General features: G+C 43.0%; 1 protein-coding gene across 1 annotated transcript in view; it reads right to left on the bottom strand.

The window, feature by feature from the left end:
* LGR4 (leucine rich repeat containing G protein-coupled receptor 4) overlaps positions 1-23,647 on the bottom strand; it is a 70,750-nt gene extending 47,103 nt beyond the window's left edge. Inside the window, exon 1 of the mRNA XM_021539047.3 lies at positions 23,327-23,647. Within this exon, the coding sequence (XP_021394722.1) occupies positions 23,327-23,511 (185 nt within the window). The 5' untranslated portion in view covers positions 23,512-23,647. The remainder of the gene's footprint in view (positions 1-23,326) is intronic.
* Between the last annotated feature and the right edge of the window lie 769 nt (positions 23,648-24,416).

The raw sequence follows: 24,416 nt of genomic DNA, 5'->3' as shown, positions 1-24,416 counted from the left end.
TGGCTAAGTAACACACAAGTTGTGTTCGCACCCAGCAAATCCACTTGCCACTTCCTAAGTACCTGTGCTATCTCCCTAATGGGCACAAGGTCTTATCACCTGTTGTTTGTATTGCAGGAGAAGCTGAGGGCCCTGCTCAACACTTCAGTGGATTGGCGCTGTACAAATACACAGCTGAAGACACTCCTCACCTAGAGAGGTTTGCTGCCTAAATGCACTGAACAAACAACAGGGCAAGGAGAGCAAGTGTGCAGAGGTACCTGAAGTAAGCTGGGGAAAAAAAATGTCACCAACAGAGCCTGAAGCCCCCTCCAGTTGACCAAGGCTTCTCCCATGTTCCATGCCCAGCTACTACCTATCGTGACCTTTCCAAAACCAATTAATTACCTTTCTTCCCCTGCCCGTTTTGCTTGTCTAACAGGAAAACAGGACAGAAGACTGTTCTGACAATTTCTTGTTGGCTAGATATGTAGGTCCTCTCCATTTGGTAGCAGTAGAAAGGAAATTATGCTCTGATTTATATGCAACATTTCCATTCACTTTTCTGTGGCTTTAACTGGAAACTATGTGACAGCACTTGACCTGACTCCATGGAAATAAGCAAACTTCAGATCACGCACCATCCCTGGCTATTAAAGACTTTGATTATCATAAGTTTTAATAAACAGTGGTACAGAACCCTTTTAGGTTTTTTTTAAACTACACATAAATCCTGTAGATTTCAGTAAACTTTTAGCATTTTGCTGAAGCAGGACCTACAACATTTTTACTGGCAGCGACCAAAAAGCCTGCAAAACTTCAGGCAGGCCTGTTCCTGAAAGAGAAGTAATATCCCTTCTTTCTCCCACCGTAGTTATTTCTCCTGCCTCCTCCTTCCTGTGTCACATCAACCTGTTGTTGGCTTTTTTCCTGCCAACGTGGTGTTTTAGCTTTCTTTCAGACACAGTAACTAGCTCTAATGTACCCTATTCATGCGCCAATCAAGCCATCATCAAGATCTTGCAGAGAACAATGCATGTATGCAAAGCCCTATTTTGAACTGGTATTTGAGTCACTGCAGGCCAGCTATTAAGCAATCACATATAAGTTAATGGCTCATGTTGATACATGGTAGGGAATTAACCTAGAAAAAATTCCACTGCATTATTATGAAAGTGATCCCATCCCGGAATAAGAATATAGTGCAAGTTAATGTGCTCCTCAGTTAATTTTTAGGCAACACACTTTGAGTGCCTAAAGGAAGGGCTTCTTGTAAACTGGTGGAAGAGGTAACATGTCTTTCAGAGCAGGAGTTTTTATTTAACACAGAGATTTACACAGTTAGAGATGATTTGCAGCAGAGAGTAAAATTATGTATTATTCACAGTTTAATAACTATTTACTCTATGGAATACAGTAACAGGAAATTGAGTACTAAAAAATCAAACCATGTGACAGGCGCACTAATCCAGCAATCTGAGGGCAAATCTGTACCAAGATACTCCTCCTGTACCTATGAGTATTCATCACAAAATGTGAACAACCGGTCGGACCACAAAGAGGTCCACGGACAAAACCAGGTGGGAACTCACATCATGCATATCCCTGATCTGGAACCAATTTGCATGTCCTGCCATCAGCCAAACTCCTGACAGGAAAGCTTTCAGCATGATTACATCACAGCTACCCTCTGACTTGAGACCTTCTAAAAATAATTTATACAAAGTAAGATCATCTTAGCTCAAAAAATATGCATCTAAAAACCATACATTACAACCATCATTTTTGGCAAGACTTGATAGTATTTGTAATAGCCAGAAAAGGAAAGCAGAAATATTTCTATTTCTTTTAACCTGTAAATCCCCACACACAGGGAAGAGGGGAATGCATCAACAGGTTACACACTTAAGAGTTGAACCAACAATACCCTGGCTGTATATTTCTGTGCCTTTCTTTTTTTTTTATCAGATGGTATTAGCTGCCTTTTATGGAGCAGCAGACTCCTATGGTAGTAGGAGAGAAAAGTACTGAAGAAGAGAGTAGGAACTTCACACTAAGAAAAAATGTTACATGTAGTTCATTACTGTAAGAAAATCAACAACAGAAAACCTAAGGGAGTTCTATGGAAGGGTATTTGTTATGTTTTAAGTAAATGAAGTTCAACGCTACACCTGCAACTAAGTTCAAATAGGGTAGCATTGCCAGGTGCATCAATTGTCCTTACCGTAATAGAATCACCAGTCACGGAGGTTAACTGTGTCATTTTTAAACAACACTAAGTGGTTTTTCTCTTTATTGAGTTGTCAGTTCTAGGTTTAATCCGTATCTGTGTTTTAAGTTAACACATTGCAAAACTCGCACCACCAAGTCACAGTTTTGTCCACTACTGCTGAGGAAGTTCTCAAGCCCTTTTTCCCTTCTCACAGCCCTTCAGAAACAGCCACTGCAGGAACGCCAGGAACATGAGGGCAGTATGTAACCAAACCAGTTCCAGAGATCTCGGTCTGTCTGTCCCACCCCCGGCCACGGCTCCAGTCTCGGGTTTCTGCTGCACAACCACCACCACCTACCAGGCACGTTTCACCGCGTGCAACAGCTCCAAGGGCAATGCCATAAAACCTACACACCTCAGCAGGAGTGTCGAGAGTCACACTCGCCCTTTGGACTCCAAGGACACCGCATCCCTCCCCACCTAGCAACGCTGTAGTTAAAACAAATGTTTCACACCATAAATCCCAGCCAGCTTTAGCGCCTTGCCTTGCTCCAGCAGAGAGGCATTTCCTGGGTTTAGATGGGCTGCTTTCCTTCCCAAGTCTTGGGTCCAAAGGAGAACATTTCTACATCTTTGTGAGGTAGGAGGAGGCTAAAGCTGCGCATGTTCCTGGGCTGTCCAGAGAGAGCCTTAAATCTATTTACTGATAAAAAAAGTAGTGATATCAATTCACACATATATTTATCTAAAAATCTCCTTTTGCAGTTTCTTTTGTGTTTTTGCTCTGCTGCTAAAAGAGAGCATAAGCAGCTATAAATCCAATTTCATAAAAATGCCAACTTTAGAAACTATAAGTACTTGGAATTTTATTCTTTTTTTTCTGGTTTGTTTTGGTCTTCTAGTCTGTCCCACCCAATGTTTTGAAAGCAACCAGAGCCTCAAAAGTCTGGGCAAGACCTACATTTGTAGAAGGCTAAACAAAAATATAGCAAAACAAAACTGGTGTATGAAGAGTCACTGATACAATGAAGACAGATGACAAAAATCTACATGTTGCACTTAGTCCAAACCTATATACCATAGCTTTAGCATTTAAGTATTTTTTTCAATCACATATAACATGTAACTTGAATGTAACTAAAAACTATTTCTGGCAAAAAGCACTCAAAATATCTATACTTTGGGAAAACTAAAAGCACACAGCAGAAGTTCCTAGTGCCAAAATAGACTTCATGGCAGCACCTGGAAGGGCCTTTTTAGAACCAAACATGCTTATATGTAGCAATTTTCAAGGTAGCTCAAATAAAATTATGAACAACAAATTTTGGTAAGATGTAAAACTTAAGTTTTGAAGGTTTTCGGTCATCAATTATTGCATAGCACTTTAACATAAGAGTAATTTCTAATTTATGACATTTAAAGGATTAAAGTCTGCCTAAAGTTTCCTCGTGGCTGACTTCATGGGTGCTAATGCACAAGGTGTGTTTCTCTCAGGAAACTGTATCTTCAACAAGTGGCAAAGCTGCTGTCTACTGATAAGGAGTGTATCTGAATAAAAGAATTCAAGCAGCCTCATCAGCCTTCCTGATCTGTGGAGTTATGATGGTTTCAGCTACATTTCTTGTTTTGATTTGAGATCTATGTCCAAGTTCCCTATAGATACATATGAAGATATGGGTTAAGCATCCGCCTTAGCTTTCAGTGACCCTTAGATTAAAATGAAAGCTGCCCAAATTATCTGCCAGGACACTCTTTAGAGAAGAGCCACAGGTTCACTTTTTATTTCAATAGCATAGGACTGAACAAGGGACATCAAGGGAGTATTCAAACTCAATTTCATTTCATCTCATACAGACTGCCAGCAATTATCTTGTTATTATCTGATTTATCACACAGCTAATTATTTCATTCAAGAAGTCAAATCCATGTATACTTTTTGCCTCATGAAAAAACACACAACTCTTCTTGGATCCTTCCCTGAGAGCCAGGCTGCCTGCCCATTCCCTTTGACAGGCGAGCCCGGCTCAAGCCCCAGCAGTGTCACCCTGAGCACTGCTGGCACTGTGCAAACTGCACAGCCCCACACACCACATGTTTCTCCTCCTCAGGTGTCTACAGAGCACAGCCCCACAACTGACACTGGCCCACAAATGACAAGTGCCTCACAGTCACATCCTCTAAGGATTCACAAGCTTCAGGCAATGCTGCCTGCACCAGGCTAAGCTCATGGGGCACAACTAACTCCAGTCAATGTGGGTGAGCAATACAGAATGAATTCTGTAGAATCTGCCAGGAGCAGTCTCATCCGTGGGTAATAGGCCATTCCACACACAAAAAAAATCTATGAAGGAAAATAATCGGTCTGGATAAAGAGAAACCAAATCAAAGCATAAAAACTTCTCTTTATTCACCACGAGATGAAGGAGGAATGTACCCAGCATGTTCCACTTCCAGAGGTCTGAGGACAAAGGGCAGACTCTCCTCTCACCTGGGGCAGAAAGCCACATAAACTGAGGAACATCACCTGTGTTTAATACTGTTATTGTGAACCATGCCTAAAAGCAAAGGGGCTATCAAAGCAGCCCACCTCAAGCACTGACAGGCCTCAGGCAGCTAACACCACAAGAAGTCTTCTAGCATAACAAAAGCAGATCAACTATGACTGAGACATTGGCCTTTGCTCTAAATTTGTCCCTAACTGGAGGAGACTTCTCCAGAATCCCAGTAGCCAGAGAACCTTGTTCTTAGTCAACTGAGCCTCTTTATACATTTAAACTACAACCACTGAAACAAAGGAAATTTGCAGCAATAAGAATACGTTTTTAACTATAAAAGCAAGAGTTTGGGGGAAAAGATTTTTATAATGTACTGGACCAAGAAATAGAGATGTAGGAGAAGGGTGACAAGTTTCAGGCACAGACACTTTCTGGGGTCCTTAATAGGACTGATAACACATATGCTGATGTGTTTTGCTGTTGTTGTAGGGCTTCCCACTAACCTGCAGAGGTTGTCCCTCTATCATTACTGCATACAGAGGAGCCAGCACAGCCTGAGTTGGCAAGCCATAAGAGTTAAATGCACACTGTGCACCAATTAGGAAAACTCTACCGTTAAAATCAACTGCAATTTCAAGATAAAAAAAGATAATAAGAGGAAAAAAAATAAATTGAAACCCCCTCATTCACACACTCACAGAGAAAGCTGAATACACTGTTAGCATGGGGAATCCAGTCCCTCGTGCGTTCCCATTCCCTACCAGCATATTCACAGTAGTTTTCAATAAACATCTACACAAGTCATTGGAAGGCAAAAAAAGATCTGTTTTCTTTCATACAATTACACAAAAATAACTGTCATCACAACCATCCTTGTGGTAGAAGAGTCCATATTTGCCTGCAGTGAAATCCGTCTGCAGCTGCCCTGTGGAAGACAGCCAATAATTGGCTTCTTTCACCTCTGTTAACCATGAACAAAAGTGTCATTCAGCTCCCAAAAGGATAGAAGGCACCAATGGATGGTCAGCTCTCTGAGCCAATGGGCTGGAATAACAATAACCCTGCAGCATTTTCTTTTTCCTTTTGTTTAGTCTTTCAAAGCCCTTAATTAAGTCCCTCACAAAGCACCCCTACAGGGTTCTTTCAATGAGGCATTACACGCCTGTTTTCTTGTCTTGAAAGAAGAAAAGTAACAGGGATTTCTGAAACACATTAAGCAGTACACACAATTTCCATGTATTCACAACTGAAATAGTGTTACATTTTAGCTTTTAAATACTATCATCAATAACAAGAAGTTCAAGCTTACTCTGCTCACTCTTTGCTGTACATCCAGTAATAATACAGGTAGTCACAAACCTAACCGATCTTCAACAGCTCGCTCAAAGCCATCACAAGACAGCAGCTCCCAAAATGAAAGCATGTGGAAAAGGCATGCTGATGAAACATCCTTGGGCATCCTGAGGCACACAGCTGAGAAAAGACCGAGTACTGCTAACACTGCACATGACATATCAGCATGGTCTGAAAATACAGCTGCTGAGCGCTGAAGTGCAAACCCTGCCTAGGTAACTGGCTTCTCATACAATTAAATATCTACTTGCATTTAATATAATGAAGGTAATCTATACTCCACTATTTAGGACCAAACTGATGTAATGCTGTGTATTAAACAGGACATTTGAGCATTACATCTGCTCTTCAGCAGTGCAGGCAGATTCTGTTTGACAGAAATACTACAGAAACTTGTAATATTTCCACCACAAACACAAAACAAAATAGTTTTAAGAGAACACCACTGAAATATGCTCATTCATAGATGCAGGCTGGTTGGAGGAAACCCAGTCATCTAATCCCTTCCCACTCCAAAGCAGTCAAAGCAGCAGACTAATGTGGTCACTGCTTTTTGGGAAGCATCCAGCGCATGTGGTGAAGGGCTCAGGGGTGGGTAGGGAGTACCAGGTACAACCACCACTTAAAGCCACCACCTGCCCAACCATGGTCCAAGCCTCCAGCTGCTGCAGCCTCTCTCCATTATCCTGTAAATGCCCTTGTCACGTGAATACAAGCAGCTTCCCTGCGGTTGACTGGCTCACCCAGTCCGGCCAAAAACTACCAGAATCATTACCAGAGGATATTTTTCACATTAAAGAATCATGGGCTGAGACGCTGGTTAATCTCTAAAACACCTCCTCTGAGAGATAACTGGAATAGCCTTTTTGCAATTGACAGAAACTCCCAAAACATGAAGAACAGACAAAACCATTTTTATTACAAACACCAATCTGAGGAAATGCAAAAGGCAATGTTTTAAAATCCTCTCTACACCACCTACATATCAGGCAGGCACTCTTTAACAAGCACCACGTGCTATAAAGAAAACCCCCGTGTATCCAGGCAAAACCTGGGATTGTTCAGCTTGGAAAAGGGAAGGCTTTGGGGTGACCTAACTGCAGCCTCCCAGTACCTGAAGAGAGCCTAAAAGAGAAATGGATAGACTATTCACAAGAGCATGCAGTGGTAGAACAACAGGGAATGGGATCAAATTGAAAGACAGCAGGCTCACATGAGATATAAGAAAGATATTCATTACTGAGGGTGGTGAGACTCTGAACAAGTTGCCCAGAGAAGCTGTGGGTGCCCCACCCTGGAACACCAGGGCCAGGTTGGATGGGAGTCTGACATGGTCCAGTGGAATGTGTGCCTGCTCATGGCAGGGGGGTTGGAACTGGTGATCTTTAGTCCCTTCCAACCCAAACCATTCTGTGATTTTATGAAAATACAACTAAGTACAAATCAATGTAGATATTTTTATTATTTTTTTAAATGATAAAAAAATATTTTGTATTTTTTAAAAATATACCAGAGAGTCAACTGCTCTGCTCACATAAAAAGAAGCAACTTTCCTTTCAGCAATGGTAATCTAATAGTACACAGTGATTTTGCTTTTCAATGATAAGATAATATACGGTATTCTACAGCAAAATCTCTTTCTAGTCCTACCTTAGACCACTGAATTAACGCCACAACAAATAATACATGGCAATCATCTGTCCTACATGGTGTTCCTGTTTCCTCCTCCTACAAGAAAATACATAACTATACAAAAAATAAGGAGAAAAAAATCACTGCAGTGTCTGCATAGCTTGAAGGCCTAACTCCAAACACATATTTTTGGAAAGCCTATTCACAAGCCTTTATCAGAATGTCTTGTATCACTGACCTTAACAGAGGACTAATTGCACTCAAGTTCTGTGACGTTATTGACAATTTCTGGGGTTATTTACCACAGTCAGCAGTTCAGGAGGAACTCTTCTCTAGCAGCAAAGAGCAAGAAAAGTAATTTACATTCTAAAACCAAACACAAAAGCTCATCCTAAGTGCATCCAATGCATCACCTACAACCCAAACTTGTATCAAGCTGATAAAGATACTGCTAGACTATCTGCTAAAACTGCAATATAAGGTGAGAATATGCCACTGCACTATAATACAGAAAAGCATAACAAGACCCCGTTCATCCTGTGCAACCCAAGGCCCACACTTTGTCTCTCACTAGTGGTATGGCTCATTGTCTAATCTGCTATTGTCAAAAAACAAACATCCCACCTCCTACCAAACTCAACAAAACAAACAACATAATCCCTCAAAGAGACCAAAACAAAAATAACTACCCAAACCAAGCAAATATGGCCATAAACCAAAACACAGGAAGTACCACTGAGGTAGCAAGATGAGCCAGTCCTTCTCCACACAGAGGGTGGCAGAGCACTGCAGGAGGCTGCCCAGGGAAGTCACTGAGTCTCCCTCTGGGGACATTCAAACCCCACCTGGACACACACCTGTGCCACCTGCTCCAGGTGACCCTGCCTTGGCCGAGGGGTCAGACTGGATCATCTGCAGAGATCCCTCCAACCCTAACAATTCTGTAAGAAAATGAAACCAAACAAATGCCCTAAAACTACTCAGACATCGGAGGCACTCACAAACATGACTACTGGTTAGGAATTGCATCCCAAACTGGATGGTTGTGCTAACCACATTTAGTAGGACACACAGCTCTGGACGTCTGGATTCTGCCCTAACATTAATAAAATCTGTAATATTTACTACTGCTGACACAACAATATAAGCCAATAAAATTTAGCATATTTTCTAATTTTTAAGGAAAATTTATACAAACATGCTAAACATCTCACAGAAACTCTACCAAAAAGAATTCACAGCCATCACTTGCAATTATAAAAGAGGTCAAAGAAGCACTTATTACTAATGATTTTCTTGAAAAGTTAAAATTATCTCTTCAGTTTAACTTTGTTCTCAGTATTTAAATGCCTACACCTATTTAAAACTGATCCGATTTTAATTACTAAACTGCCGAGAAGAGAAAAGAAGTTTACTTAATGCAAACAGAACATTTCAAGCATTCACATGAAAAACAAAGACCTACCACACTGACTACCTGGTCCACACTCTCTGTAACAGAGATTAAGGCTTGTCAACTTTGATCATGTACACAGAATCAATTTTTATACAAACGCATCTAATTAATGTGTGAGTGAAAAGAAGCAACCCACAGAAGGCAATCAAGTAATCTGCATGTATTTCTAGCTTGCTTATAGACAGAAACAATACATGCATTTCCCCAGCAACATGCATTTTACAGATGAACTCCAGCAAGCAAACTGCTTATGAACACTTGTCTCCTTGGTTATCTCCGCAGGACAAACATGGGAATATTTTCACATCATCATAGCTATTCTTTGGGAAAGGAAACACACTTACCTAATGACCACTGACTAAGGTAAAGTTATATGAAGACAACTATAATCAATACAAAGTGGATAAAACATATCCTTCCCATACTCTGTTAATAACATCATCTGGTTTGTCTTGCTCTTGCTTGTTTTGAAGAAGTCTGGTTCCTCCTACCTTAAAAGACCATGGATTTAACTGGATCAGTAAACCAAGGCCAGAAAAACTTGCCACACAGCTTGAAACCTGCTCCTAACACAGACACCTTTAAGCTATTGACACTGTGTTTCTTCATTACCAATTTAACCATTTACTTCCATTAACGCATCCATTTTTCCAATTTATCACCAGCAAAACTATGAAGATAACATTAAAAAAAGTAACACCCTGAAAGTTCACAGAGTGAAAAGATTTCTATTCAAACTGGCAAGCTATTTTTATGCAACAAATGAAATAATGCACTGCAATTATAGTGTCAGATTGCACAAAATATAACAATATGTCTTATATTCACTATCCAATCTAAAAAGTGTAGAACAGATGCAGTGATTTATTTCACATTTTAGTTGAGGGACAGGTGATCAGATTAAAGACTTAAAAGACTACCTTAGGAGAAAGGTGAGGAAATGAGCAAAACAAAATCACTTTTTGTGTTTTTGAACAAAGACCAGGGTATAATGAAGAAGGCAATTTTGTTTTAAAACATACATAGCTTTGTCAAGTTAAAACAATTTCTTTTCTCCACATACAAAAAGACAGTCAACTTCACAAATATTTACTACCATTAACAGCAGAATTAAATAATTATTCCATCTTAAGAATAACACTAAATATTCCAAGGTTCAAGACAAATGGAAACTTTTGCTGCTTTTCATTATATTTACCACAAAGCAGTTAGATATAAAGACTAATTATAGTAAACACAGTAGAGTGAAGCAACCATCCCTTACATATCAGACTGTATTTTGTACAGCGTATGGATTAATGGAATAGCTTTTAGAAGAAATTCTGTACCACACAGTGTGGGTCTTAGATTCAGATAAAGAGAGAAACGGAGAGTTTCTAACCAGGCAGAAGCCTGGTAATCTGTTGGAAAAGCATGTAAATAAGTGGTTTATCTCTCTTGTTTTCACATTGTTTATAATTAAGTTCTATCACTGTGCGTCAAGCACTCTGTACCAATGGTGTAGGTTGTTTTCACTTCAGGACCAATGGAATTGGTCTTCATGGATCTCTGTATAAAAGAGCAGTGTATTTTGAATAAATCAGAGTTTTACTCTCAGCAGCCTTTGGAGTCAGAGTCCTTTCGTTCCCGTCCTGCCTCAACAGCATCAACGCAGTTCAAGAAATTCTCTGTTCTAACTACCACTGAATTAAAATAAAAATGGTTTTAACAAAGAATGTATGCACTTTGTCCCTGCTGGTCTTTACTGTTTGTATTTTCTTTTCTTTCATCCATACTATGTATTAAGAAGGTCATCGTGGAAAGCAAACAGAAGGATATAATCCTGAGAAATTTCCACAAAATTAAATATGTATTTCTTTGCTACCACAGGAGCAATCTGTCTGGCAGCATTGTATCACATTCATCTTATAAATACATTTTAATATTGTATGACTAAACAGCTGCCAGTAGAAAGCAATGGTTGAATCAATGGATGGATGTTATTAGGATAACATTAGGATGTTATCCTGAATGTCTTTTCCTTTGTATCTGTATTGCCCCAATATAGTATCGAAGGGCTCTGTGAACTGGTGCCTCCCTGATGAACTCGTAGCGCCTTTAGTTCAGGGAGAAATGTTTAGAGCTTGCTTATTCAGTACATCTAGTCATTTACTTTCTGCAAAATGGAGCTTAACATGCTATTTAAAAGGTATAATTTATATTTCCAAGACAGCTCCAGGCACTGCCTTGTTTGGAGTTGCTTACCAAGCAACTAAGTTTCTCCAAACAAACTAATGTGCAGAAGGGTAAAGAGCAGTAAAGGCAATTATTAGAAGGAAATCTTTCCCTAGGCCAGAAAAGGGTAACTAAACTTGTGTGTGTTAAATCACATGGGGAAGTGAACACCGAAATAACCGAGTGTAAATGATAGCAAGACCCATCTACAATCTTCTTGAAAAGAAATTAAAGGCAGGGATAATATAAAGTGGGCAACACCCCCAAACTTCATTCACAGTTCTTTATATAAACAGTCACATTTTCCCTTATACACATACTCCCCACAGCAGAGAAAACCTTCAGTAACCCAGTAATTAAATGAGTACGCTGAAACATAAAGCAGTTAAACTGCATTCTGCAATCCTGGATTCAACACAGTTTACTTATGCCCATTAATCTCTCCACAGATGTTATCTTTGTAACAGCTAAAAAAGCTTAAAATCTGACCAAGATTTCCAACATTTAAGATGCCTCTTGTGCTTCATTCACCACTCTGTCTAAATGCATGCAACGTATGGCAATAAATGTGCTGAGTTTGCAGCCCAGTCCTTCCCCAGAAGCCTTGGGCTACTCTGTGAAAAATGAATGAAAGCTACTTGCAGTGAAAAGCTGGTAAAGAAAAGCTGTAACAGAATCTCTTCTTTCTGAGCTGCACACCTGGAGAAAAGAGCTTTTCCAAGGCACCTGCAGCGCGGTGCTGCTGCTGCTGACAGGATGGCAGCACAACAGGGCCTGTTTGTGGTTTTACCTGCACATGCAGTGAGTATTTGCTGAGGCTTCTTGGGTGATCTGCATGTATTCTCTGAAATTATACCATGTGTTAACTGCTTTTAAAATAGAAAGCAAATATGGAGCAATACCCTGTATTTCTAACATCCTATGCACTTCAGGGAGACCTAAACGAGACTATTTCATAGGAACAGGTGAAGAAGTAACCCCATTTAAGGCTGTGCTGTGTGTTTGAGCTCCCAAAGGAGTTAAGCAACACCTGTAACATTGACAGATCTTAAGGCTTTCCCAACAGTTTTGCAGATATGAATGGTTAAAATATCTGCTGTCAGCCTCAAAAGAAGCATCTGCTAGCACTGCTCTGCTGCAGGAACCTGCCTCCTTTACCAAGCTTTAAAATTTTGTAAGTCACTCACTCTAAACTCTTCTAGCAAAGCCGTTAGATTCAGTTGCTAAGCCAGATAACCATATGTTCCTGCAGATTTCCACTGATGCACAGCAGAGATGTACTCACCACTACCATACAAAAAGCTTCCACCTCAACACAAACACAAGCAGGGCTCAATTCCCAAGGGAGGGTGCTACTACTCAATGGTTTTTCTTTCTTTCAATTAGAGATGCAAAAGACTTGTAAGGCTAAAAACGGTCATGTGCAAAACTACCTCTAACTTTGCCTGTTGATTCACACTGAGATTCTTAAGTTCTCTTAAGAAACTACTTTTCAATTTCATAGTTCAAGGAAGGCAGCAACAATTAAAACTCATTTAGTACGTGGGATGACAGCAGGCACTGTGTAATTCTTGTTATGTTTCCCTGTAAGAGTACAATGCAACTGATGTATCCTCTTTTGAAAGGAGCAGATTTTTTTAAAATATGCACGTGTAGAATCCTCAGTTTCTCCAGTACCTCTAAAGCATATCCACTGATGGGCCTTGCAGGCCAGAAATGAAACAGAAGCTGCCTATTACCATTGAAGATGCTGAAGGACAAACTGGTGGGAAAGTCAATTTGCACAGTAAAGTGGTCAGCAATATCAATCTTGACCTTTTATAATGAAATAAATCAGATTGGGCACCAAATTCACTGAGGCAAGTTCAGCGACAAATGGAACAAGGGACAATTTTTTTTAATGTTTACATTATTATTCTGCTATTCTCTGTTCTTGATAGCACTGAACAAACCCAGACCAGGTGATACACTTTGCCTGAAGGACATAGGGAATATATCTGGTGAGGCAAATACCAAGGGTATTTGAATATCTGATGTTTGTTACAGAATTTCTCCCATTTGTGCTATTAGACCGAAAAACAAAAAAAAAAATTTTTTGTGTAAGCCAAATCACAGAGCAAGCAGTCCTACTCATAAGTGGGATTCCAGATACATTATTGTTTTCATGCTAGCCTTTTTTGAATACACAGACTTGTTTAACTGGCATGATTACTCAGGAGAGTTGAAGAGTTTTAAGGAGGAAAAACCGGTCTTGCTGCAATACTGCAAAGTATTCTGCTGAAGAAGTAAACAACTGCCACTTATTATACCAAAAACAAATCCTTGCTTAATCCTCTTGAACATTTGAGATATTGTACGTTTTTGGTTTGAAAACTAGAGACCTGCCTTTGCAGTAAGCAGGTTACAGAAGAAGAACATGTAAACCAACTAGTTGAAATTTTTGAAAAAAATGTCAAGCAAGAGCAAGTAAATTCTAAATAAATGACTGATCTGATATTGAAGAGATATAATGCCTCCAGTAAATACTTAGCCATAGTAACACAGAGCCAGATTTGCCCTTGCAAAAGACATGGATTTTCTACACCCAGCAAGACTCACACTAGGTTCTGTAAAATATTAACAGTTTGGTCAATATTAGCCCATCTACTTCCACTGTGTTTTTTTAAAACCCAAATGTTAAAACCAACAGCAGTAAAAAATTACCGAAAGGCAGAAGCTTGTGCAGGCTCAAATCATCAGTAACTAAATTCTCAGAGTGGGACTCTTTACAATGAACCATTTCCTCTTCTCTTCCCAGCTAATTCTAGGAAGATCACCAAGACCCCAAGAGGACACCCATCAAGGTGAGCATTTCATGTCTCAAGAGAGCAGCTACTTGAGTGAAACTGTAAATAAAGGAGGTGAACAAGAAATATGTAGGTTGCTGCTGACAATGGCTTTGCAAAATTCTCTTGAAGAATGTGTTAAGTATGGCAACCATCTTCCAAACACTGCAGGGCTCCCTTTAGTAGGTTAAAGGACTCCGTATTTGCAGGAGCAGCTCACAGAACTGCTAAGAGCACTACTACAGGAATGTCCCCCAGTCTGGGAAAGCTTTCCCCTAGTTAAAAAAAACCCAACATATTTCTAGGGCTTCTAACCATGGCACCTGAAAAAGATGACAGCCTCTTCACAGCTTCTATATGCATGAGTGGAAGGTCAGACCCACCAGTTCTGCCACATGAAGAAAACCATGAATGTTTCCAGACAGAATGACTCACTGCACCAGAGAGAAGCCTGCACTCCAAAGTCACAGGTTTCAGTCTCTGCACTTTTCCAGATGAACAAACTACCTCCGCTGCTAATCTGGATCAGCATTTAGGAAACAGCAAGGAAACTTCTCCAGTAAGAGTTATTGTTAAAATACCATGAGACTAAGTTTTAAAAAGGACAGTCAGGATATCCCACAGATCAAACCCTAATAACAAAGAAAGGACTGAGGCTATACACCACCGACTCCTTCTGACAGCACACAAGCAGCAAGCCTCCCCAAACATCCCTTCCACACTTGCACCATCTCCTCCTCCAGCAACAGGAGCTAAGTGTCCTCCTTTCCTGACACAGCCCTAAAGCCCTGAGTGCAGGAAAAACAAATTCTCCCTTCACAAGCTAATACACTGCCACGTCCTGTTTGGACAGCAGGGAACAGTGTTCGCATTTTGTGCTCTGAAAGGGGAAGCAATGGGCACAGGAGACATCAACCCCCAGGTACATCCCAGCAGGACCCATATCTGCAGTCATGTCTTCTTCATCTACTCAACGTCACCACAAATACAACCACCACTGCACCAAAATGGCTCAGAAAAAACACTGGATGGTATCAGACACAAAAGAATGAACCGCAGCTGTGGCGTGCACATTCTTCTCTCTCTCAGGATTTTTTCATAGAGGAGCACAGAGGAAAGAAAGAGAATAAAAATTCTATTTCTACTCCTGTTTTTCCCATGTGGAATGTGTTTGGAGAATCGTTTACCTGGAGTGAGTGCTCGATAGGATTCTGGTGAGGATTGTTTGAGCCTGATGGCAAACCCAATCCACCTGTGTCTGGACTCTGGAGACAGGATCACAAGTTGTGAGTTGGTTAGACATGGTAGTTAGAACAAGTAGGTGTGTAGTTTTAGTATCTCCTTTAAATAGTATATTAATGTATTATAATATAGTTATAATAAAAAAACCATTCAGCCTTCTGAACTGGAATCAGACATCATGATCTCTTCCCACCAGTTTCACCTGCATTTACAAAGGCAGCCACAATAAACTGTACTGCACGGCCTCTGCAATGCACTGCATTACTGCATTGCCAAACCAGCATTGTTCTACATCTGGGCTTCTTGTGCCACCACTGAACAGTGCCTGGCAAAGCACAGCAGCTTCAGCGAGAGCATTCTGATGGCTCACGGCAAACCTTATGGCTGCCTCAGCAACTGGCCACAAAGCCTGAAGCCTCTGCCCTTCCAGCCCCACACATGGCTGTCAGGGATGGGATGAGACAGCCCACATGGTTCTCACTGCTATGGAAAGCTATGGACATGGCTATGGAAAGCTATGGACACGGCTATGGACACGGCTATGGAAAGCACAGCCCCGCTGCTCTCCCCACTGGGCACTGGGGGAGGCTATTAATCTGTAACCCTGCACATGTCAACAAGGTAACAGCAAAATTCCCCAGTTAAAACACACCTTCGGAGAGCAGCCTCACAAAATATACAACTACATCCGCAGTGCTATTAAGCTATATTAAACAGGTTTAGGCCTTCCCTGCGTACCTCTGAAATTGCACGTTAATTTATGATTCACTACTAATCGTGTGACTGTTTAAAAGTCCAGACGCATCTGATTAAAAGTTTTAGGGTGAAAAAAGTCCTTGAAGACCCAACATTTTACCACTACTTGTTGGAGAGAGAAAAGGAGGAGGCACATCACTTTAAAAAGAAAAAAAAAAAAAGCCTTCATATTTTAGTAAGAAAATGTTTAAGTGATATTCTTATTCCCAAAATCAAATATATCCCTGACAGATGTTAGATTGCAGTCCACCAGGGAATACCAACATCACCTGGTCAAAAATAGCCATCTGTATTTTTTTGAAACATGTTATCATATTGGCTGACATTATGCATAATGCCATAAGTAGGCTAGTATCTATTCAAATTCAACAGCAGTTTTCAGACACTAATTTTAAACTGTTATTTTTGAGATCACTACAGTCCTCTCTGCGGTTTTGTAAGAGATGTGTAATATCATTGTGCCTTCAAATTCTTGGTGAAGCTGAAATACAGATTTCCCTTATTCTTTCAGCAACAGGAGTATGTTTCTGGGAAGTGGAAAGTGCTGACCTTGTCATAATCTTGTAACAGTTAAATCATTCAAGAGTAAAATAAAATGGATTCTGCTGTGTCAAGTATGTACTTTAAAACAAATGACACACGATTTGAAAATATTGGAAACTTTCAACTCCAGTAAAACTACTGACAGGAACTCAGCACTTAAAAAAGGTAAAAAGTTCAACTGTTTTGTGGGTATATCACAGGCCATTTTTTCATTGTTTAATTATACTTTCCAGGTACCCTTATATCTACTGCTGCATGTATCCAACTTGGACATACCAGCTTTATTTGGAACAAAAGTGAATGAATCTGGGCCTGGTTCTGAAGAAAAGCTCTCAGACATATAGTGAGGACAGTATTTACACAGTAACACCAAGATCTTCCTGTTGTCTGTGTGAGCTCCTGTGACAACCATCACTGCACACAATTGCCCATCAATGACACCAGCTGGCCACCTCTCAGCAAAGATCAATTGCTAGCTCCACTTCTTCTGCAGGGCAAGCTAGTGCTGGGAGTGCACTGAACCAACATCACATGACCAGAAATCTCTTTTCAGACCAAAGTTTGAGAACACCTTATCACAAACTGCAACAGGACCTGAAAGGCAGACAGGAAAAGCTATGGAAGAGTATTTCTCTGTAGCAAAATCCTAGGGCATTGTTGAAGCATATGGTGAGTCTACCAGGTGGAGAGGATGGCCAGGGACCTCTAGTCCATTAGATATGATTGATACCTCTGGAAGCAAAGGGCTTGTAGCATTTAAAACTCTTTGCTTCCATTTACAAGTTTCTTCAAATAGCAATGGCTGCTTCTGCTCTTTCTACCTTTGTCTCCTATTTCTAGGATCATAGCTCTCTGATTCTTCCTTAAGCTATTTTTGACCTTCTGCTTCTTCCATAAAGAGACCCAAAACCACAGTTTGGCAGCACAGAACTGCTGCCTGAAACACATTCAGCCTTCACCGAGTCACTGCTGCCATGAAGTTTCACGCAGCCCTGCTGAAACCAGCCCCATCATCTCACTCCCTTGTTTGCAAATCAAGGAGTAGGCAAACCCGGGCAAATCCCCCAGAAGATAAACAGAACGCCAGCTCCTACCCATTCCCAGCAAGAGGCTCATCTTTAGGAACAAGCTTTCAGGAAAGGCACAGGGGTGGCTGAGAGGAAGATCCATGACATTCAGAGGTACTCCCAGAGCCCTACAGCGACCATGCTTTCTAAAATGTGATATGGGTGCTCAGCCCTTTGAAAATCTAGGCCAGTAATTTTCTCTGGGTAAATAAGAGCTTGTGTTCTGCAAAAATTGCTGGCTTAGATGTAGAGTACAAAACAAACAAAGATCCTTGCAGAGGAGGTTTTTTTAGTTTTGTTGTCCTCATATTACAGCTTCCATATTTTCCCTCTCAAGTAGATAGTTACTAGCAAATTCCTCTCAAGAACTGAAATGGTAATTATTTACTAGCATAAACTTGCTTACACTAAAGTCCAACTTTATTCTATGCTGCAGACTTACGTTAGTATTTATTCCCCAAAATCATACCTACAAGCCTCTGCCAGTAAGCATCAAACAAGAAATTACATATTGCTGATACAAGTGAGCTCTGTGTACAAAATAAATGCCAAATACCTGAGAATTACATGCTATGCAAAATGTTGGGGGTTTTGGGGGGAGGGATAAATGGTGAAGAGGAAAACACCAAATTTGATACCAACAAAAACATGAAAAAGGCAAAAATATTTAACACTGAAACATCAGCAGCTTCACTTTGTGTACACTACCTAAAATCACCTATTTTTTTTACAAGACTGACAGATAAATTGCTACCTTAAAATGAAGATAAATACTCTAATCTTTGGGTGATATATTCTGGAAAGATTGTTGCTGGAATCACTGAATGTTCACCAAACTGAAGTACTCCTCCTGTCTGCAGGGTTTCATGAGCCTGTACAAATGTAACATTTCTGGTAACTTACAGATATATTCCGATTGAAATGACATGACCATGTCTTTCTAAAAGAAGTATGGGTTACTACTTGCCATCACATCACCAGTACACAGTACAGGCAAGTGGAAAACTAAATGGTTTACCTGAAAAACCATCAAACCTCTAATTAGACAAGGCTTTTCTACCTTGGAGATGGAGAACTGCCATCATGCTACATTTTCCAGACTCAAGGTCACATCTGGACACCTTCACTTTTCACCATAACAACTCTACCAGACAGCATTAACAAAACTCAGCCAGGTCCTTACTTTACTTAGATATCTGACCATAGCAGTACACTAAATAGCTCTATCTTTGCACCAGATGTATCAGAAGAAGAATCCTCACACCTCCCTACTACATTTTATCACTATTCTATTAAAAAATAACAGTGACAGATAAAAAGATCAAAAAATGGGCAAGCTCTGCTCATAACAAAAAGAAACACATCATTTTGCCATTTATACACAGATAGAGCAAGGCACCTCACTCAACGGTGAGAGCATGTAGGTAGTTCTAGACTGCATGTATACCAAAATACAGACCAACAATTCTCTGTGATTGCTGAGGCAACCTGCAGTAAAAAACAACTGAAAAAAAAAATCTCAACTTCCACATCTCAGGCTCATAAAGCTAGTGCACAACAGCACACAGAAATACAGCACCATAAGGTTAAATGAGCAATAAAACCCAAAAAATCAAGATGGCAATTTCATCCTGAAGGTCTATCCCCTAGTCTAGGGCAGCCAGCGCTCCCAAACCCCCCTCCCCTGTCTTTCACACTCAAAGAAAGTAAAATTAAAGCAAGGGACCTTACCCTTCCTTCTTGTGTGAAAACACACAAAAGAAGCACTAGAATGAAAGCTATCTGTATTGTTTTCTTATTTTAAGTGCCTAAAATATAATAGTAGGCACTGAGAAGGGGCTATATTCCTCATGGTTGTCAGGCAACACCTCAATCAGTTAGGCCCATGGAAGATCTCTCTAAAAGTAATTATTTAGAATTCCTTGCTTTTAATCTCCTGCACAAGACTCATACAAGTATTAAACCTTCCAAACTGGAATTTGAGTTCTCAAATGACATCCACGAGAAGCACAAGCACACATATGCCATACAACAATGTTCTCTCATTAGCATGAAGTTTCTTAGAACGTGGCATGCAAAACATCATTGCAAAAATCAGGAACACACAGCATTGAAAAAAACCCAAACAAAACCCATTTTTATATTCGAGCACAGGCACCACATACACATTTTGGAAAGATGGCGGAGCCATAAACCAACACCACAGAAGGCTTCATACATCTGCTCCTTATTGCTCTTCAGTGCAACCTTTCATAACCTTCACCTTACATGCATTGCACCTGTGTGCCCTCCTGTGACTGCCCAGCAGCACACCTGGGCACTCCATGGCTCCTTACCTTCAGCACTGCTCACCTGTCCTGCGCAGCTGCACCCACTGAGGATCGGCCACAGCCCCACTCCCAACCACCAAGAGCAGTGTGCCCACAACATACACAGACTACAGTTATTTTGCAACCAAGCAAACTGAACCTTCATAAACAGAACTGGCAGATGGTAATTAAGAGTTACATAAGCACTCACCTAAATTATACAAACAGTCACCTACAGTAAAAGTATCAAGTAATTATCCTTGGTCATGTCATCCCAACCCTCTCTGAGTTCGTCCCCATCTGTCCCATCCCCTCAGCAAGTTCTGATCTGGTGCTGTCACCAGGCTTTTCTGAGCAACTTGCCCATCTCCCAGTAATCTCTTCACTGAGCTGGCCGTAGCTGGGACAGCTTTATTCAAATTCCACCTCTCAAAGTTCACCAATGACTCAAAAGCAGTGACCAGATGCTCCATCTTTTTGAGCTGCTCAGTCTGATAGAACTACCCTCAAGAGACATCATATAACCCCCCCCCCCCATTATCAAACTAGCCCCTCTCTCCCTGCTTTCAAACCACCACAGTAAGCAAGAAACAGCAGGGGATCAGTCAAGAGCTGAATAAGCAGAAACAAGGAATGTGAAGGGTATTCTGTACATACATGCCTTTAAGGCTCTACAGAAACCCATGCCTGACCATTAATGACAGCACCTGAGAAGTTAGGCTAAATGAGATTAGACTAAATACAAAGAAATTAAGATTTCAGGAAAACAGAAATGGTAAAAATTTAAACCGGGTTCCTTCCATAATTCTCAACAGCCTTGGAACTCATTCACTGCCAACTTTAATTGCGAGCAACCTTTCTTCAGCTGTTCTGTCACGGCCAAAGCAAAAATCTGGGCATACCCTTGCTTTACTATCACAGAACATCACCTGTAACACTCTTTCAGCCATCCCTGTGCTACAGGCTCTCTGCTGCCATGGCTATAATCAAAAACTACCCCAGTACCAATGCTGAGGGGCTTTCCTGACACCATTAGAGTGTCTGACATAGAGCACAGAGAAGTTTTCTTCACTTCACATGGTGCTTAGCCATGAGACAAACATGTCACATAGGAGTGTGATTTTATTTTTGTGTCCTCATCTTCCACACTAACCAACTGAGCATCTCTGGCAAAACCACTGTCCACTTTCAAGCAGGTCAGAAGTGAGTTTTTATTGCCTCCAAAACTGTCTTCTACATACCCTAAATTTCTAGTGTTCTCACTACAAGAGAGACTGGTTAAGCTCAGAAGTACCAAGAAGTCATCAATTCTTTTTCCTTCTGTAAATAAGGAAGCAGGAACTACACACAAACAGGGATCAAGAGCATCCTCCACTGCCACAACACCAGACAGATTCTTCTCAAGTTCAAGAAAGGTTCTTCTCAAGTTTAAAGAGCATAAAATCAAAGCTACAAAAACTCATTCCACAGCATATTTAAATGTGTGCAGGCCTCCTCTCACTTTTGCCGTATGTGTCACCTTGGCTGTGAAATTTACCCGCACAGAGTAAGGAGAAACTTCCAATTGGCTGTGTGCAATTCACCTGCACACTGAGGAGAAGCTTACACACTGAAACTCTTTTCGCACTTTAATCTCTAACAGGTGTTGGCTATGGCAACTTGTGCCCCTTAGACAACTTATGTCACGTTGCAGACACTCGGGGATGTACCGATCCATTTTAGAAAACAGCCAGACAATGCAGGAGCCATAAAATCTTATGCTTAAATGCAGCTTTTACCAGAGAGACTCCAAGCACTTTATTAATTTGGGTAAGTTCTCTGTTTTATCTGTGAAGAGAAGACTGTTAAGCAGTAATTCCAAGGGCTCATGATGACAGCGTCGAATTCCCACCCCCGAACACTCAGAAACCACCATTTCCTCCACAGGAAAAACACCACAAAGTGAGGTCCCACTTAACACCTTATCAGCACAAAAAAAAAGGAACAAAATATTTAAGCACAGATAACAAATGAAACCCGATGCAACTTCTACTATTCATCAAGTAGTACAGAAGAAAAAAGGCCCAGTAATCTTTCTCCACCCAGCCTGAACAATTAAAACAAACAATCCAAATATGTAGGAGAAATTGGAAACCTCTTCAGTAAATTAAACATCCAGTAACTATTAATCAGACTCCCTCTGCATATTAAGTGTAGGCAAACAAAGACAAAGAAAAAAAGTGCAATTTTCTTAGGCATACACCACTGCTGTATTCTGACAAAACGGCAATTCAGTACCGATCTGAAACGATGCACCATCGTTTGCCTAGTGTGCTGTAATGTATGTTGTAAACACGGCAAAGCTTTAGTAAAACAAGACTTGACCACTGGCCCACACTAGACCTCGCTCCACCCTGTGAAATCTGCGCTGAGAAGTAGGGCAAGACTGACAGGTTTTATTGTGAAACTTAACAGGTTTGTGGATTAGCAAAGCTACCGTATTGAAAGCTGCAAATCCCTCCTCGGTCATGTCTCTACAGAACCGTGCTCATTCCTCAATTAAAATTTTATTATTAAAGTTACCAAAACGCCACACAAGACCTACCAGCTTCTGCCTGCTTTACAACATTATCATAGAAAACAGGACAAAATGTTTTAAGAGTTTACGTTTTTCTTCATCCACGAGCAAAACTCGACAAACCTTCGACGTTTGGCTACACTAGTTTTTTTCAACGTTCCCCTGTGCTTTACCATAGTGAAGATTTTGTAAAAGCGAAGGCACCGTATTTAACCAGGGTTACGCGTTCTTCGGAGCGAAAATGCCGTAACTTTCGTGAGGAAACTGGCTAGCAATGGCAACCGGCTTCTAGAGAAGAGCCAGGAGGAAGGCGATTCAGGGCGAGGGCGCACGCTGAGACACACGCGCGAGGGCAGCAGCTCCCCCAGGCTCGGGACGGCACCGGCATCGACTCGGCCCCACCGAGGGTCCGAGCGGCTTCCTGCCAGCCCGTAACCCCCCGGGCCGGTCCCTTCGGGGTGGGCCGGCTCCCGTCCGCCGCCCGGAGCCCCGGGTGCGGCGCCGGGCCCTGCCGAGCTCACCTGCCCCGGCGGCGCCGGGCCCTGCGCTCGGCCCGAGGCCGCACCGCGGGCTCGGCCCGCGAGAGGCGCGCCGCCACAACCGGACGCAGCTGTCGGGGTACGGCCGCCGGTCCCTCCCCGCCGCGGCTACCTGCCCGCCCGGCCCCGGCCCACGCCCCGACTCACAGTGCGTGCGTGAAGGCGCTGAGTCCCGGCGGCACGGCCGCGAGCCCCCGCCCGGAGCAGTCCACGCCGCGGTCGCCGTCGCAGCTGCAAGGGGCCGGGCAGGGCGGGGGGGACGCTCCGCCGCTGTGTCCGGCCCAGCTCCCCAGGCCCCAGGCGAGGAGGCCAAGCAGAGCGAGGCGCCGCATCGCCGACCCCGCCGGCCGCCCAGCCCCCCGGCCCGGCCTGCGGCTCTGCGCTGGCGCCCTCCGCCTGCCGAGCCTGGCCGGCTGCCGGGAAAACGTATAAAAACCCAAGAGAAACAACAACGACCAAAAAAAAAATCAAAATAAAGGGGCGCCTCCGCCCGGCACGGCTACGGGGGTGCCTCAGAGGGAAGCCAGCCCTCCGCCGCCCGCCTGCCCCGTGCAGAGCCTGCAGCGCTGCTGGCCACCAGTCATGTCAGCCGCGCAGGCAGCGCTCGGGGGAGGCCGTGGCGGTGCCGGAGGCGCTGCCGGTGCCGGGCCGTGCCCCGGTGCTCGGCGGCCGCGGCTCCGCTGGCGCTGCCGCCCCTCCGCAGCTCGCTCCCGCGACCACGGCGGCTCCGCGCCCAGGGCAGAGGTGCGTATGCTAATGACAGCCGCACCCACGCTCCCATTGGAGCGGAGCTGGCGCGGGGCGGGGATTATGCAAAACACGGCCGGGCCGCAACCAACGGGCGCAAGGGGCGAGGCCGGAGCGGCGGTCCCGCCCTCCCTCCCTGCGGCCGCCGCCGCCGGGCCGGGACCCCGGGCCCCGTCCGGGCCGCGGAAAGCCGAGCGAGCCGGCCGGGGGCGCGGGCAGGCCGGCCGGGGGCGCGGGCAGGCCGGCCGGGGGCGCGGGCAGGCCGGGGGCGCGGGCAGGCCGGCCGGGGGCGCGGGCAGGCCGGCCGGGGGCGCGGGCAGGCCGGCCGGGAGCGCGGGCAGGCCGGCCGGGGGCGCGGGCAGGCCGGCCGGGAGCGCGGGCAGCGCCGCGGCCCCGGCCTCGGGGCGCCATTGCCAGCCGCGGCAGGAGCGGGCGAGCGCCTCGGCCCGCAGCCCCAGGCAGGCCCAAACAATGCACGGCAGGAGATCAA

Source organism: Lonchura striata, chromosome 6 (assembly GCF_046129695.1).
Source record: "Lonchura striata isolate bLonStr1 chromosome 6, bLonStr1.mat, whole genome shotgun sequence".
Taxonomy (NCBI): domain Eukaryota; kingdom Metazoa; phylum Chordata; class Aves; order Passeriformes; family Estrildidae; genus Lonchura; species Lonchura striata.
This window is presented reverse-complemented; position numbering and strand designations above follow the sequence as displayed.